At 32.8% G+C, this 17,171-nt stretch overlaps 1 protein-coding gene across 1 annotated transcript; it reads right to left on the reverse strand.

Moving 5' to 3' along the window:
* Positions 1-12,139: 12,139 nt before the first annotated feature.
* On the reverse strand, positions 12,140-16,238 carry LOC131029449 (protein DETOXIFICATION 41). Its single transcript, XM_057959939.1, has 9 exons — positions 15,686-16,238; positions 14,235-14,779; positions 13,977-14,063; positions 13,807-13,863; positions 13,462-13,700; positions 13,260-13,378; positions 12,939-13,025; positions 12,735-12,851; positions 12,140-12,391 (listed from the first exon to the last, which is right to left on the reverse strand). The coding sequence occupies exons 1-8, from the start codon at positions 16,034-16,036 to the stop codon at positions 12,774-12,776; spliced, it is 1,563 nt and encodes a 520-aa protein (XP_057815922.1). The 5' UTR covers positions 16,037-16,238; the 3' UTR covers positions 12,140-12,391; positions 12,735-12,773.
* Between the last annotated feature and the right edge of the window lie 933 nt (positions 16,239-17,171).

Consider the following 17,171-nt stretch of genomic DNA (forward strand, 5'->3'; position numbering starts at 1 on the left):
AAAGTAAGGTTTAGATTCATGATTGATGATGTTATTGGATTATTCTTGAATGAGAAAGAGTATATGTTCTTGGCTGGAAGAAGTGTTTCTTGTCTCTTGGATATGTATATGTATTGGATATTATGATCATACTCTTGATGGTAATGGATTAGTTATTTGGTAGGTGATGTTCTATGATAGATTGATGATGATATTAGTAAAAGAGAATATGGAAATTAGGAACAATTGGTATGGGTGCTCTTAAAATGAACCTAAGGAATAATTTGGGAGTTGGTTAAGGATATATCATACCTATAATGGTTGAATTAGTAGATGTCATTTAGATGAATGTAAGGAAATGTTAGATTGTTTTATATTGTGATAGTAAGCTTGATGTGGTTATGTTCTTATGTTAGATAAGTAATGACGTTGATATACCCTAGGGAATGATAATTAATGAATTGCATTTATTTCCACTTGTCAATTGAGTTCATATGATTGTGCTCTTATGATTATGTCTAAGTTGAAATGTGCATATTTAGTAAATGGTAAATTAATGTATATGTGTATTTTAGTGATATGTGTTGCATTAGATGATGTTTGTTTTTTTTAAATTATCTCTATGTGCTTGTTAGTTAGTTATATTTCTCTAGGGTATTTTGTCGGGCATTACATATTATCTTATATCATAATATTAAGACACTTTTCATTATCTTATGATATTTTATGTCTTACCTTGGCTTGTATAACCAGGGGGTTCTCCCTTTGTAATCTCATCCATTCTATTTGCATTCATTGATAGGATAAAGTTTATTCTTTTCATATTGATCTTCTCATTTCATTGTACTTTACATTAGGCCTCTAAATGGGTAAGTGTGCAAAAATGGGGGACAAAAAATGTCATAACCCAATTTTATTTTTTTTAAATAACTTCTTAATTTAAAAAACTTAATTGTTAATCTAGAAATGTAGAGAATGTATTTTTAAATAGATTTATTAATTCATTTTTCTAAGTAATTGTAATTATGCTTAGTTGTTTCTCACATAAAATTTGAGTGTAGAAATTATTTTTAACGAACTGTGAAATTTTAAGCATGAATATAGAGTAGTGGAGGTATCTCTTTACACGATCTAGTTAGCCCATGTCCCCATGCAGTTGGTTAAGTCTATTTTCTGCTTAAAAATATACAGGGACAATGTCCCTATGTAATTTTTTAATCATGGGACAAGGAAGATTTGGAATCTTTTCTTACTTTTGTGAAGCAATTGCTGCTTAATAATTTAAAATGTGTTGTAGAGAAAGGAGTGGATGAAAATAAGCAACAAATGCTTATTGGGAAAAATCACTTTTTTCCTATCCTTTTTATTTGCCTTCAAATTTTATTTCCAAGAAATATTTTTACAAATTTCATTTGAAAATATCATTTAAGAAGGCTGCTTAAAAACAAACAGCAAATTTTACGAACGGCTTAAATCACACACACTAAGCTTTGACTTCTAGATTTAAAAGTGTTAAAACGCTCAGAATTGACTGACATTCTCTAGACTTACTATGTTACTTAATGTGTGTAATTTAAGACTGATTCAAATTTTATATTTATCCATGAGATCATTATCCGTAACCACCAGCTCCACAAATTATTATTCAAAAAATTGACAGCTGTTAGCTAAAATAAATTAAGTAAAACATGCATTGACTGTAAGACGTACCTGTACCTGTACCTCTGGGGAGGGCATGCAAAACATGAGAAAATGATTTACATTTGAGAAAAATGCTCCATTACCTAACCATGGGGCTTAAACATAAACAAATTCTTCCAAAAAGAGGAGGGTCAATCAATGGCGGAGGCTCTTTGATCATCGCAGAAGAGAAAGGAGAAAAAGGTAATGCAACAATATGGGATTTCTAAACTGGAATCCGGATGCATAGAGGAAAGATGTGAATCGAGTCTTAGAGGAAGAAGAGGCATTTTAGGGAGGATTGGGCTTGTTGGATTACCCAGTTGAAGAAGAGTAAGGTGCACTCTCTCATCATTCCATTCTCACTCTCATTACATTTCTTTTTGTAATATCATGAGCATTTCACAATAGTTTAATTGGCCTTTACATACCATAAGAGAAGAGAATGCTGGAAATGACAGCAGCATAAGAGGCATAAGTTACGAGTATAGATTAGAAGTCATTTAATACAAATGGCTATCTATTCTTTAGAATGTATCAATATGTAAGTTATCTTTATATATTATTATTTATACAATGATACATCTTAAAAACTAGATAATCAATTTCATTTACGTCTTCAATTCAATTGTTTAACACTTTTAAATCTAGAAGTGTATTCTTAGTGTGACCACACACCTTAAGCAACATATTAAACCTAAAAAATGTTCTGAGTGTTTAACACTTTTAAACTTAAAAATATAAGCTTTGTGTGTGTAATATAAATCACTCCGATATTTAAATGAACCTTAATGCTATTTCTGCATGTTATACAGGCCGCATGCTAAGTTCTTATTTTAAAACCTCTACTATTTTTACTTACATGTACTTACCTGTCTTTGCAATCTATGAGATCACTTTCCTTTAAGGAAAATTGAACAGTTCACATACCATGTCTTTTTAAACTTCCAATGAACTGTCAGTCTTATATCTAAGTTAGTTAATAATTCTTATATTTTATAAGAATCATATACTTTGTTCATTAAGTAGTATTAATGGCAGTAAGAGGGAAACAATCAAATTGCTCTAAAAAGGATTTTAATGCAGTGTTATTTTGTAATTATTTAAAATATTGATTATTTAGAGTATTATTCAAAAGTTCTTAGTTGGATAATATAAAAATTATTATTATTATTATTATTTGTAAATAGTCATTAAGAAGCAAACACTTTGATATAAAGTCAAAAAGTTTAATACATATATTTCAAGATCAAGAATTTACAATACAAAATGTCCATACCCCATACACCCTACATCATATAACATCAAAACAATACGACATCCGTATGACACCTCGTAGCCTACCATAGATATACCCCTATCTCCATAGCTAGCACTTGACCCAAAATTAGAGAACACAAACCCCTACCAAACTTTGGACAAACAATTGAAAATAAACATAAAAAGAGACCTTACAGACAACAAATAAACATAGCATATCAAACAACCTTCTTTCCTTTCCCATTGGAGCCCTTTGCAACCTTGGCCTTGACTGGACAGTCAGCACTGCAATCCATGTGAGCAGCCACCTCCACCTCCCTTAGTAGGTCTAGACTAGACAAGCCATCATTGTCTGAATCCTCTTCCCCAACATCATCTTTCTCCTCCCCTTTGCTCACCAGGCCCTCAGTAACCAAGTACCACTACAACCACCCTAAACTACCCTCATTCAAAAAGTCCATAAGCTTCTTCAGGAACAATGCATTCCTCTTCACATCATAACATTTCAGTAGTAGGATGAGGTTGCTCTCATCCACATTCTCCATCACATCATCCAGTTCTCCTAGCTAGCAATTCTTCATCAACCTGCTACAAAGAGCACTCACCATTTCTTTCGATTCTCCTGAGTCTAGCAGAGCTGCAACAAACATGTTCATGATATCAGTGTTAACCCTATACCGATTCTTTGCTTTTAAGAATTCATCACCCAAAATTCTTTGCCCCACATGAATGACCATGCCATGTTCAGACCTTCAACCTTTTCTCTGTGATGTCCCCCAGGAATGCTATTTGCTCTTTTTTGCAAATCAATATTACAAAATTATCCATAACGATAGAGAAAAAGTATAAACTGAACCACAACCAAGCCTACCAACTTCAATACCACTTGAATAGCTCACCTCACAATGAATTATGATTACTAAGTCCCATTCCCAAGGACCAGAATAATAATTACACATGAAGTTGCCAACCTCAGCCATCTAACAAAACCTCTGAAATAAATGTCGTTAGATGCAAAAATCTTGTCTCACATGAGAGGCTCCATTGTCTCGTCATGTTGGCTCGAGCAATGTGTAATGGTCAACACATCATCCTCCTGCCAAAAGTCTCGGACGCCTTGCTTACCTCATTCGATCCCATACAATATACAATATACAATATCAATCTATATAAATTCCTCAATGTAATAATAAAAAGAGTTGTAATGCCTTGAGTCTACTTTCTAAAGTATTATCCAGTTCAGAAAGGGGGTTAGTAGTAAATGGTCTTATTTTTATGGCAAAAACATAACATAGTGTTTGACATTAACCTTCTAAAATGTTAATTTTTTTTACTAATATTCAAAATAGACATATCCTAAAAAGTAAAAAATACGTGTGCTCCTTGCTAAAATTTTGGGAAATTAATTGAAAATTATTTTTTTTAAAGTGTGTGTAGAATGGAATCTAATTTCTAAAAATGTAATTTAATTCAAATTTTGATGAACGAGTTAAAAAGGAGACTAAAATACCATACATAGTTTTCTAAATAAAAACAAAGACACTAGCAAAAGAAATTAAAGATTAAAATATTTCAATGTGAAAAAAAATTGCATCGTTAGAAAGCTAAGAGAGAGCTCTATGTAACTATGCCCATTTTTTACTTGGCATAAAAACATGCAAATTTGATGGATAGCATGCTCAACATTGTGTCATTTTTTAAAAATTTGTAAAAAATACATCCCTGGTCCTTGAAAAGCTAGTCAAAGTCTTTGGGTTGGGTGCCAAAGTAAGGTTATGATTTTCCCAAATTAACATAAAACATGAGTGTGCTAAAACATGTTCATATTTCTAGGAGCAAAAAGTGTTCCCTGCACTTGAAAACTTATCTTCACAAGAGCCCTCAAAGGGGTTGGGTGATCTTAGCCTTTGAGGCAATGTCCCAACCTATGGACCTACTAAGCCTATTAGTGGCTATCCTTGTGGTGGCACCATAACCCTTTGGCTCACATATCTTTGCGACCTAAATCCACCTTACTAATTGTATGTAGCAAAACTAGGAGAACGTTGCTTTTTTGTAGTATAAGACCTCACATACGGACCTAGTAATATCAATCATAGATTTACCTTTGGAATCATGTTAATTATCTCTAATGCATCCCATCTCAGCCTTGGCCCTATGCAAAAGAAACAACTCTATATCTCTCTCAGTTGTCATTTGGACTAGCTAATCCTATAATCTATCACCCTCCACATGTAGCCCATCTCTCTTTGCAATCCATTGAGTAAGATGTAGTTATAGATAATCTCAGCCTACTTGGGCATATTCCCTATCTCTTATGGCGTTATCCCTCTATTTTTTAGCCTTGTGACACTCGGACAAGGCAGTAGTAGCCAGGCAAACCTCTAAATTCTCTCCATCTCCTTTACCTTTTCCTTCCCCACATCCATGGCTACATCCTCCCCTACATCAGTAGTTGCATCCTCCTAGTCAACATCTCTATCTCCTCTTGTTGTACTCTCCCTAACCAACCCCATCATCATCTCCACCACCCCCACCCTCTATAACAACTTCCTTGGCCCTCCTCCATCGCACCCTCCATCCTCTTCCTACTACTCTTTGTTTTGTCTAATTCCAACACTACCTAGACTTATCAACCTCATAGGCCTATTTTTATCCTACCATGTATCATAATATAGTGGTCCATGCATTTTCCATACCTACTCGTAGGTCCCATGTTAGTGTTTTCAATGACTCAAAAGTTGTGATGGATGTGTTTGAGGATATCATGGGACCCCAATTTTCAACCTCCCTCTAATTTAGATCAAAATTCACCTCTCTAATAGGTTTTTTGTGTACCTACCCAAATTATTGGTGTACTTTCTCCAACATGTACCTCTCTTGATATGAATACTCCACCTAATCAAGTATCTAGGTTTTCAATAGTAGGTAGTTTCTCATCATCAACTGTCCATGCCTAAATAATTTTTCCATGGTCTCCATGTAATAGTTTATGGGTCATCTTGCTCCTTCATCTAATACATCAAGTCTCTTAACCACCTATGTGTGACCATGCTAGCATACATGTAGACATAGGGGAAGCTAACTCCTCTAACCTTGTCAATAACGAAGTAACCAATATGTGCTCGCAAGCCAATATGTATAGTTGAGTCATTCTACATGATAGGATGGCCCCATACCTATATAACAATTAATGCATATCATTATATAAGTGAGACGATATGCATGTTCCCAATGATAGCTCACTCCCTCCTCTGATATCCTCTCAGAAACCCCACTATAAAAGTCCCTCAACCTTTGATCTAGGACCACACTTGCTAGTAATATTCGAAGAGTCTCAAACCTCACCATAGCTACTCATAGATCCATCTCTACATCCTCTATCCCTAGGTCCTTAGTCATGAAGATCTTTCTCAATGCACTCTCTCTTAAGTCAGTGTCATGGATCACCCGCTATCCATAGATAGATATCTACAAGATCATCCAAACATCCTTTAGAGTGATCATATGTAATCTCTACAAACAACAAGATGAAGGCACCATTCTTGTTGCGCCATCACTCCACTAGTGTTGTCATCATCATGAAATTATCCCTGATTGCGAGCATGTGAGTGATATACCATAAGCCCATTGCACCTAGGAACACCCCCTCCAGCTCACTTAGTCAGTGTCTTAGTATCATGGTCATTGGATGTCACTACTATGACATGATTCGATTTGGATCATCTTGCATCCATCACGTACACAACATCAGATAGTATTAAAATCATCCTAACCTAATTTTGTATCAAATGCATAGAATCCCAATCACTTATGCAATCTTATCAATTACACAAATATCTCTATCACTTGCACAGTTGTAAATCAATTGCATATTTTTCCCTATCATTTATGTAGTTGTAAATCAATTGCACTGCATGGCTTCTCATTTGCACAATTCTATCAATTATGTTGATCTACTCTTCATATCTACTAATCTACCTTTCATTTAAAATAATTGCATCAATCACACACATTCCCCTATCAAATGCATAATATATCAATTGTGTTGTTTTGCTCATTAGATGTGCAACTATGCATCATATAAGTAATGTTATCCATCATTTATGTCTTACTATTTAAAGCTACGTATTTGAATAAAACCTAGTTATACCCCTCAAAAGTGTACCTATAGCTAATCTAAGACACCCATAGGTTAGGCACTTATCACTAGACCCAACCCAGCTAGTGGTTTGAAAACTTGCACGTACTATGCTTGATTAATCACCCTCAAAATTACTACCATCTTGTTGACTACTTTGCAATATGGATGCTCTGAAGTCTCTAAGTTTCTAGACTAGGAGAGTGTAGATGAGGACAAATGACTCTTCTTTCCTAAATTTATAGCCTTCCTAACCCCTAGTCTATACCCTACCCAAGTTTACCATTTGCACCATTTGTTGCCTGATCTAATCTAACCTTTTCCTATTTTTCTTGTTTATTCTTCATTTGAATCATTTTCTTAGTCTTGACCTCTTAGATGTATCCTTGTCTTCCTATCGTGAGTTTGACCTAAAATTTATTTTTCTAGTCAATCTCTTAAGGGGACATCCTACCTCCATCCCTTGGCACACTAGAGTGTATTGGGGCACATCACCAACAAAATTTATCATACAAACATCATTTCTTTGAAGAAATGCCATAAAAAACATTGTCTCAAAGAAGGGCAAAATGTTGACACCTAAAAATGGCTAAGGCATTTTCATCTTTCCATTTCATCATATTCTCGCCAATTCCTCTATCCATATTAATTAAATAACTTTTAATAATTTAAATAAACCAACATTTCCTATTTTTATCTCTAATTAATATTTAATTATTTTAATGTTTCCTTACATCTACATTACTTAAATAATTTTAATTATTTATTATTTAATAATTTTATCATTTTCCGTCCACTATCAATTAAATATTTTAATTATTTAATTAGTCCATCCATTATTTCTTTTGGTTCATTATAGTTAAATAATTTTTTAATTAATTAGTTAGCTAACACTCATCCCACAATTAAATAAAGTAAATTAATTTATTTAATTATTATTTTCTAATTTCATTTTCCCACTAAAATAAAATTAAAAACAAATCAACCAAGTATTTAATTCTTTCAACTAATCCATCTCATCAATCCTATTCTTTCCTCTCAAATTTTCTCATACACGGATTCTTCTATTTAATCACCATAATTGATCAAATGTCATGTGGAGCATATAAATAAAACCCTCTGTCAACACACTATCCACAAACATATTTGTTTATTCATTGCAATCTCATGTTATCATACTATCATTGTGTTATTATGTTTATGTTAGTTTGAAGAGCAATCCACATATCAAGCATCCAAGCAAATATCAAAGAAACAATGGATAAAACCAAGATCTTTTTAATGGTATAATTGTTCATTATCGAGTTTCATGCATCAATCTTAGGCTTTATTGAGTGATTGTGAATGTGAATTTGGTTCTTGCATTGCATTGTTCCTATTTTATATTATTCACATTTTCACCCTTCACGCTTAATTCTATATGTTACTATAGAGTAGTCAATGACTGATTTGTTAATGTAAATAAAATTTGATTATCAAAATATAGCTTTTGAAATTGAATAAGTAATGTCTAGACAATTAAAGATATGTCCAAAAGGCCTACTTAGTTCTTGGACAAGGTTACACTTGTGATTTGGTCGTAACCTTGTTTATTATTGGTGATAGGGTTTCATCCTCTACTCTCGTACTCTTTGGTACATGCGCCCCTATGTATCTTAATGTGGTTAGTGATGAGAGGCATCTTGGAGAAATCGCCAGTGTGTAGGGGAAAGTGATAAGTTTCTTTATTAACTATCAATCCTTGAATATTGGTGAACAAGTTCAAATACACAACAAGAAAAATGTTAGATTCTTAGATAATAAGTTGATTGTGTTGTACCTACCTATGCAATAACTAATGGACTATGATTTGATGTGATGGTCAAAAATGGCCTAAGGACTGTCCTTAGTACAAGATCCTCGGTGCCCAATTCAAAGTATTTGGGATGCAAGCTAATATATACGTAATAATCAAATTATATGAAAGGATTATATTGGAAAATAAAAAATTATTTGAATTATGAGGACAAGGTTGTAAGGGTATTTCTATCTATTGGATAGATTTATATCTAGGATCAAGTTAAGGCCTAGGAATGACTATAAAGAAAATTGGTCTAGAGCATTTATATTGAGATAGGCTAATGATTAATGGACTTAAGATAAAGGTTTTAGGTTAGCTTATGTACAAAATGAAAAAAAAATAAATAAAATTGTTAAAACATTACATTTATGATCAAACAAAAAAAAACCAACAAAGTGTAGAAGAGTACCTTATTAAGCAAAGAATCAAGATTGCATAAAAATACTAGACTATTGCTACAATTCGTATCCATTATATCTAAAATTAACTTTTAATTACTTATATGCAGAAATATTAGATTCTAATTTCTTATTTGAAGAAATAATGCGAATAGAATTTTCTTGGTCTTCATTTTGATCTAGATCTTATTAAGCAACTTAAGAAGAAATTTGTTTGTTGCAATTTTATCTTGAAGAAGAAAGGAATGATAGTTTGAACATTTCATTCCATTTTAATTGTGTTTGTTTCAATATTTTAATCTTCAAAATGGAAACACCGAGAAGATAACTTTATTTTGCATATGTTTGTTTTTCTTGAATTGTGAAATAAGTGTGTTTGATATAAGAGATTAATTAAATGTGTTTTGATTTTAAAGTTGATATTATATGGCTCTACCATGATTCCAACGTCTCTTCACAAATAATTTGTGACATTATCATCACATAACCACAACCTTGCTTAAATAGGTATCGACTATTACAAAATAACAGAGGGTGATTGTGATGAATTTCCCTTTGGACAATTCGACCCACAATTTCATTTCTGAATGCTCTAATGGTGAATGAAGATGCTATTCTTTTATATAAGTTATTGCTTAAAATAGCCATGAAATATCAAAAATTAATAGAGGGTGATTGTGATAAAATAGATATAAAATATCACAAAATAATAGAGGATGATTGTGATGAACTTCCCTTTTGACAATTTTGTCCACAATTTCATCTCTAAATGTTTTAATGGTGAATGAATATGTTATCCTTTTATATATGTTATTGCTTAAAATAGGTATGAAATATCACCAAATAATAATAGAGGATGCTTGTGATAAAATAGGTATTGATTTGTAACAAAAAAAGAGTGATTATCATGAATTTTCTTTTTGACAATTTGGTCCACAATTTCATCTCTGAATGCTCTAATGACAAATGAAGTTGCTATCCTTTTATAAATTTTATTACAACAATAAGTTATAGATGTCAAGAAATTCAACTTGACTAAATATTGAAGCTAAAGATCACCTTGACACCTTAAATCCCAGACAAATGTGAGCTGATCAAAATCTCAACACATTGTCTGTTCTTCATGAAAATTGGCAGCCATGAGAAAAAGTCCTTGACAATCCAGCATTGAGACAATTTTTACAACTAAGAACTTGCTTTCCATTCAGGCACTGCAAAGCCAATAAGCATCAAGATAATAAAAATCAAATTCCTCTCAATATAATATTTGCTTTAATGGGTTAAGCAATACATAGTGTATATCTCTCTTCTATTGGCATGAATTCAATCATTCTATTTAAATATTATACTTTTCAACATATAAATAGTACATTCTATGTTTTGACTTGTTTAGGTGATTCATTTGAAATCATTTTTAAATATCGGTGAACAAGTTCAAATACACTTTGAGAAAAAATGCAAGATTCCTAGATAATAAGTTTATTGTGTTGTACCTACCTAGATGCAATAACTAATGGACTATGATTTGATGTGATGGTCAACAATGGCTTAACGACTATCCATAGTACAAGATCCTTGGTGCCCAATTCAAAATATTTGGGATGCAAGCTAATACACGTAACAATCAAATTATATGGAAGGAATATATTGGAAAACAAAGAAATATTTGAACTATGGGGAAAAGGTTGTAAGAGTATTTCTATCTATTGGATAGATTTGTATTCAGGATCAAGTTAAGGCATAGGAGTGACTATAAAGAAAATTGGTCCAGTGCATTTAATATTGAGATAGGCTAATGATTAATGGGCTTAAGATAAAGGTTTAGGTTAGCTTATGTATAGAATGAAAAAAAAGAATGTTAAAACATTACATTTATGATCAAACCAAAAAAACCAACAAAGTGTTGATTTTTCTCTTCTTAGTAGATTTGAAATTAAGTTTATAGCCACCTTATTAAGCAAAGAATTAAGATTGCATAAAAGACTAGACTATTGCTACAATTTGTATCCATGATTTCCAAAATTAGGATTTAATTACTTATATGAAGAAATATTAGATTCTAATTTCTTGTTTGAAGAAATAATGCAAATAGAATTTTCTTGGTCTTCATTTTGTTCTAGATCTTATTAAGCAACTTAAGAAAAAACTTGAAGAAGAAAGGTATGATAGTTTGAACATTTCATTCCATTTTAAATTGTGTTTGTTTCAATATTTTGATCTTCAAAATGGAAACACCAAGAAGATAACTTTATTTTGCATATGTTTGTTTTCTTGAATTGTGAGATAAGAGTGATTGATATAAGAGATTAGTTAAATGTGCGTTGATTTTAAAGTTGATATTATATGGCTCTACCATGATTCCAACATCTCTTTACAAATACATAGGTATAGACTATCACAAAATAATAGAGGGTGATTGTGATGAATTTCCCTTTTGACATTTTGATCTACAATTTCATCTTTAAATGTTCTAATGGTGAACGAAGATGCTATTTTTTTATATATGTTATTTCTTAAAATAAATATGAAATATCACAAAATAGTAGAGGGTGATTTTAATAAAATAGATATGAAATATCACAAAATAATAGAGGATGATTGTGATGAATTTCTCTTTTGACAATTTGGTCCACAATTTCATTTTTTAATGCTTTAATGGTGAATGAAGATGTTATCCTTTTATATATGTTATTGCTTAAAATAGGTATGAAATATCACCAAATAATAATAGAGGGTGATTGTGATAAAATAGGTATGATCTATTACAAAATAATAGAGGGTGATTATTATGAATTTTCTTTTTGACAATTTGGTCCACAATTTCATCTTTGAATGCTCTAATGATGAAGGAAGATGCTATCTTTTTATATATGTTATTGCAACAATAAGTTATAGATGTCAAGAACTTCAACTTGACTAAATATTGAAGTTGAAGATCGCGTTGACACCTTAAATCCGAGACAAATGTGAACTGATCAAAATCTCAACACATTGTCTATTCTTAATGAAAATTGGCAGCCATGAGAAAAAAGTCCTTGACAATCCAGCATTGAGACAATTTTTGCAACTAAGAACTTGCTTTCCATTCAGGCACTGCAAAGCCAATAAGCATCGAGATAATACAAATCAAATTCCTCACAATATAATATTTGCTTCAATGGGTTAAGCAATGCATAGTGTATATCTCACTTCTATTGACATGAATTCAATCATTCTATTTAAATATTACACTTTTCAACATTTAAATAGTACATTCTAAGTTTTGACTTGTTTGGGTGATTCATCTGAAATCATTCTAGTTTTTCTAATAAGACCCATCTATAATTGATTTCAGATCAACCACCTAAACAAATTAAAACTTACGATTTAAACTAAACCATTTTACACCTCATTTTTATCAAAAAAATTCTTACTTTTATTATTGAACAAATATTACCTTTAATCTGAATTGAATGTTGTTTAAGAATAGCCCAATTCAACTAAGTGATTCATACGTCTCTGTGGGTTTCTCAGCAGCATTAGTTCGTTTAACACGATCTGTAGCATCTTCGACCTGTATAAATTACACTGATTCATTAGCTCTCATTGATTTTAAAATATGGAAATTTAAATGTTCTGTTGGGTTCAAAACAAACATTACCTCTTTGTTCCAGTTAGTACGTGAAGTAATTACTACAAGGACTATTGTCTGAAGTCCAACTCCAATTACCATTCCCCACCAAATTCCCTTTAAATGAATAAACCATAAGTTAGGCCTGTAATGGGTTTTAAATCATGGGTTTTAGTTTAAAAACACATTTTAAGTTATGATTTGTTTCACACTAATAAGCAGATTCAATTGAAAAAGCTAGTGTGATTTCAGATAAACTACTTAAACAAATCAAAGCTTAGAATGTATTGTTTAAACGTGCCCCATTAATTTCAAATTTATCATTGTGCTAACAAGATAAATATTTTTTACCGATGCTCCCATGTCTTCCTTGAAGCCCAAGACACATCCAATGGGCAGACCAATTATGTAGTATGTTGCCAAATTCACATATGCCACCACAGCTTGCCATCCACACCCAATTGCCACCCCTGCAATGACAATAGATGTGGGTTTTGAAACTATAGAACTTGTCTAAATTTAGCATTCAAAAACAAAATAACAAATATCTCACCTGAAAGAATAGGTTGAACACCATTTAAGAGCACAGATAGTGCAAGCAATGGTGTCATTGAAGACACTGCTTCTATGACCGCAGTGGTACTTGTAAAAGCTTTACTGAGTTCATTTTTCAGGGCTAAAACTCCACCAGCAAGAATAAGACTGATTAACAGGGAGGTAGACACCACAACCATGACAGAAAATCTTGCAGTCTTGGGTCTCCCAGCTCCAAGTTCATTTCCCACTCTTATACTGCAAAATTTAGTTATAGCTATTTTAGATTGAATCAAGAAATGCAGCTTCAAATTTATTTAAGAGCATCTAGAGAGACATATAAAGTAATGTTTGTGCTTCAAACCTTGCAGCTGCACTCAGTCCTAACATAAGCTGCATGTCCCAGTTCAAATAATTCATGCTGCATGGATAAGACACATTTAAGCTCACCTCATTAAAAAAATCTAGCAATGTTGAATAATGCAAGTCTAAATGCACAAACATATTGATAAGCATTTGGATATCAAAACATACCAAACAGAAATAGAATCCAATTCAACTTCTGCATTGGGGAGCAGTCCTGAAATGAGCACTAGTCCTTGAAAGTACCATATTTCCAACCTGTAACAGAAAAAACAGAGACAGAGCCAATTCATTTATCTTTAAATTCTCCACCAGATCAAATCAATTTCAATCTCTTCAGACTTTCCTATTCAAAAAGGCTAAAGGGATGTACTCATGGAAACTATACTGACTTTAATGATAACTAGGAAGTACTGTTTATGAGCTTACGTTAGCATAAAGGCTGAGGCAACAGTGAGTTTGAAGAATGGCCAGAGTCCCTTGAATGCCATCCAGCTGAAGCCAGTCCAGGTATGCCTGCAAGAAGGGCTGTAAAAAATATACAAAGCAGTAGCAATAACCAGAATCCACCATGATAAGCTCAGAGTCAGGGCAGCTCCAGTCAGCCCAAATCCCAGCTTGTCAACTGCCAGCCAAGTCAAGAGAATATGAAGCAGAAAAGTGCCCACAGACAGATATGCAAGAGGTGCCACAGTATTCTGTGCTTGCAAAAACCTTTGCATTGGACAGTAAATGGCAAAAGCAAAGAGCTGTGGTATAAGTCCCTTGGCATAAATTGCTCCTTCAGCAGATATAGAATCACTCTGCCCTATTGCACGCAACACAGGGTCTGCAAACCCATATAAAAAGGCCAGTAGTGTGGCAGTTGCAGTCATTATTATCATAGACCTTTGACAAATGACTCCAAGCATACTGAACTGCTTGGCCCCATAAGCTTGGCCACATACAGTCTGCACTGCACTTGCCATACCCAACTGCATAGTTCAAACCATCAAACTATCAAAACAGAAACTTTATCTAAAACCCAGATGAAAAAGCTCAAAACCTCTGCTTTCTTCAATACACAACATGCGTCCATAACAAAAACCTTAGTTGAACACCCAAATATAAAAACATAAAATCTCTTATCTCTTCTTCTTCTTCAATACACACTATAACAAAAACTATCTTCAACACACAAAAAATAAAATATTTGCCATTTACAATACATTCCAAGATATCAGTTTTTTATAACTCATAATGCTATTTGTTGCTTTTCTGGATTTGATTGTGTCTATTTTTTTTTGCATCATCTGTGATGTTAGAGAGCTCAAAGAGTAGAAACGTTATGCAAAAAGACAGACACCATGGTTCTCAAACATAAACTATAATTCAAAAACATAAAAATTTGGTAGAGTTTAAACAACTGTCAAGTTGTTTGTTATATGGTCTAAATAACAGAGACTGTCCAGGCTGTTTACTAATACTTTCAGCCTAAATCCTCTGCCTTACTCAATGCACATCTTGATTCAACAACATGAGTTCATAACAAAAACCTTAATTGAACATCCAAATATAAAAGAACATAAAATCTCTTCTTCTTCAACACACTAGTAAAAAAAACTATCTTCAACAACAAGATGGAAAAAGCTTAAAATATCTGCCAGTTTCAATACAGTCCATGATTCTCAAACATAAAACTATAGTTCAGAGAACATAAAACTTCAGTAGAGCTTAAACAACTGTCAAGTTGTTTGTTATATGCTCCAAACAACAGAGAATGTGCAGGCTGTTTACTTTCAACCTAAATCCTCTGCCTTACTCAATCCACACCACGATTCAACAACAAAAACAAACCCAAATGAAAAACCCTTCAAATCTCAGCCCCCTTTACTACATACCATGATTCCATATGCCAATCCTTGGATTCCCACATTGGCAATGGAGGCTCCTGCCAGCTCCAACTCCCCCAAATGACCAGCAAACATTTGAGAAATGACACTGAGCATATAATTGAAAAGCATGATTATGATAGATGGGCCTGACAGAATCCATAGCTTCTTGGACTCCATCAGAGCTGCTTTTGCAACTCTGGGCCATTCAATTTGCCCCTGTGATATCAAGGTTTCTATGGTGTCTGAATCCTCCTCAGACTGCAGAAGCTTCCTCTGGCTCTTACTCAAACCATTGTTCCCATTACCTAGAGCACTGTAGGGATGATCCACCACTGGTTCAAATGAATCATTGGCCATGGCTACTCCTGAAAAACAAGAATTTTTTTGAACTACTAATGCCTCACAGGAGTAATTCTGTTATTCGGCACACCCTTGACTTCTTATCCATTGATGAAGTACTCATTGTTAAATATAAATGGTTTCACCAAACATTCCTTTCTCTCATACATACAATTTACAAGTCTGTTAGAAGGGAAGTTGCGCGTATGAATCAGGAAATCACCCACCATTCCTTCTCAGCCCGCTATGAATTTTAGTTGTTTTTTTCTGAATTATTTTTACTGTCGGACAAAAATCAACGTTTTTCTGGTTTTACGTGGTTGAATCAGTATTGGCACCTAATATTCAAACACATGCTGGAGTGTTTAGAACCTTCGAATTTTTGCAGCTACCCTTCACAATAATTAAATTAATTCTAAGATATTATTTAGACTTTGAAAAAACTTTCAATTTGGTCTCGCATTTAATGCCTTTGTTTGTTAAAGGTAATGTCATTAAAGAAAAATGAGTTAATTAGAGACATTACCTACCTCAGTGTCAAAAATCATTGAAAATAAGAAGGCAAGTTTTTTTTATTATTAATAAATTGTGTAGATATTTCAAAAGATGTTTGTTTGTCAACATCATGTTGTCCAATGAAACACAATAACCTCTCAATTTTGAGCATGTGTATTATCTATATTAAATTTGGAAGTTATTAGTTGTGGGGAAAAAAATTTCAAAATATAGCTCTATATATATAGAGCTATATTTTGAAATGAAATGATGGTTCAAGTGGAGTCCTTATAGGGGTGGTTGGTGGCATAGGTTTAGCTATAGGTTCGCATATATATGATTCAAAAAAAATTATAAAGTTGTCATTGTTCTTCATATCTAAATATTACATTAATAGTCATTACAAATTATTGAATTTTTTTCAACAAGAGGTTGATTTGTCATAGTATATTAGGTTATGGCTTTCTTATGAAACTTAATCACTTAGTACAATAGAAGGGTCAATTGTACACATATTTTGTATATTGGTTCAGTTAAATTAGGTTGGAACCTTTGTCTTGATAATATGATGTTGGGTTGTGAAAAGGTATTTAACCTATATGTATGAGTTATGTGTCTAACACTTAAGTTGACTCATATGAATATGATCTTGCTTGTA

Source organism: Cryptomeria japonica, chromosome 4, assembly GCF_030272615.1.
Source record: "Cryptomeria japonica chromosome 4, Sugi_1.0, whole genome shotgun sequence".
Taxonomy (NCBI): Eukaryota; Viridiplantae; Streptophyta; class Pinopsida; order Cupressales; family Cupressaceae; genus Cryptomeria; species Cryptomeria japonica.

Coding starts and splice junctions, on each gene's coding strand:
- LOC131029449 (XM_057959939.1), bottom strand. CDS start 16,036: ATGGCCAATGATTCATTTGAACCAGTGGTGGATCATCCCTACAGTGCT. Junction 13,026..13,259: donor AGGAAGACATGGGAGCATCG/GTAAAAAATATT, acceptor ATTCATTTAAAG/GGAATTTGGTGGGGAATGGT. Junction 12,852..12,938: donor GTACTAACTGGAACAAAGAG/GTAATGTTTGTT, acceptor TAATTTATACAG/GTCGAAGATGCTACAGATCG.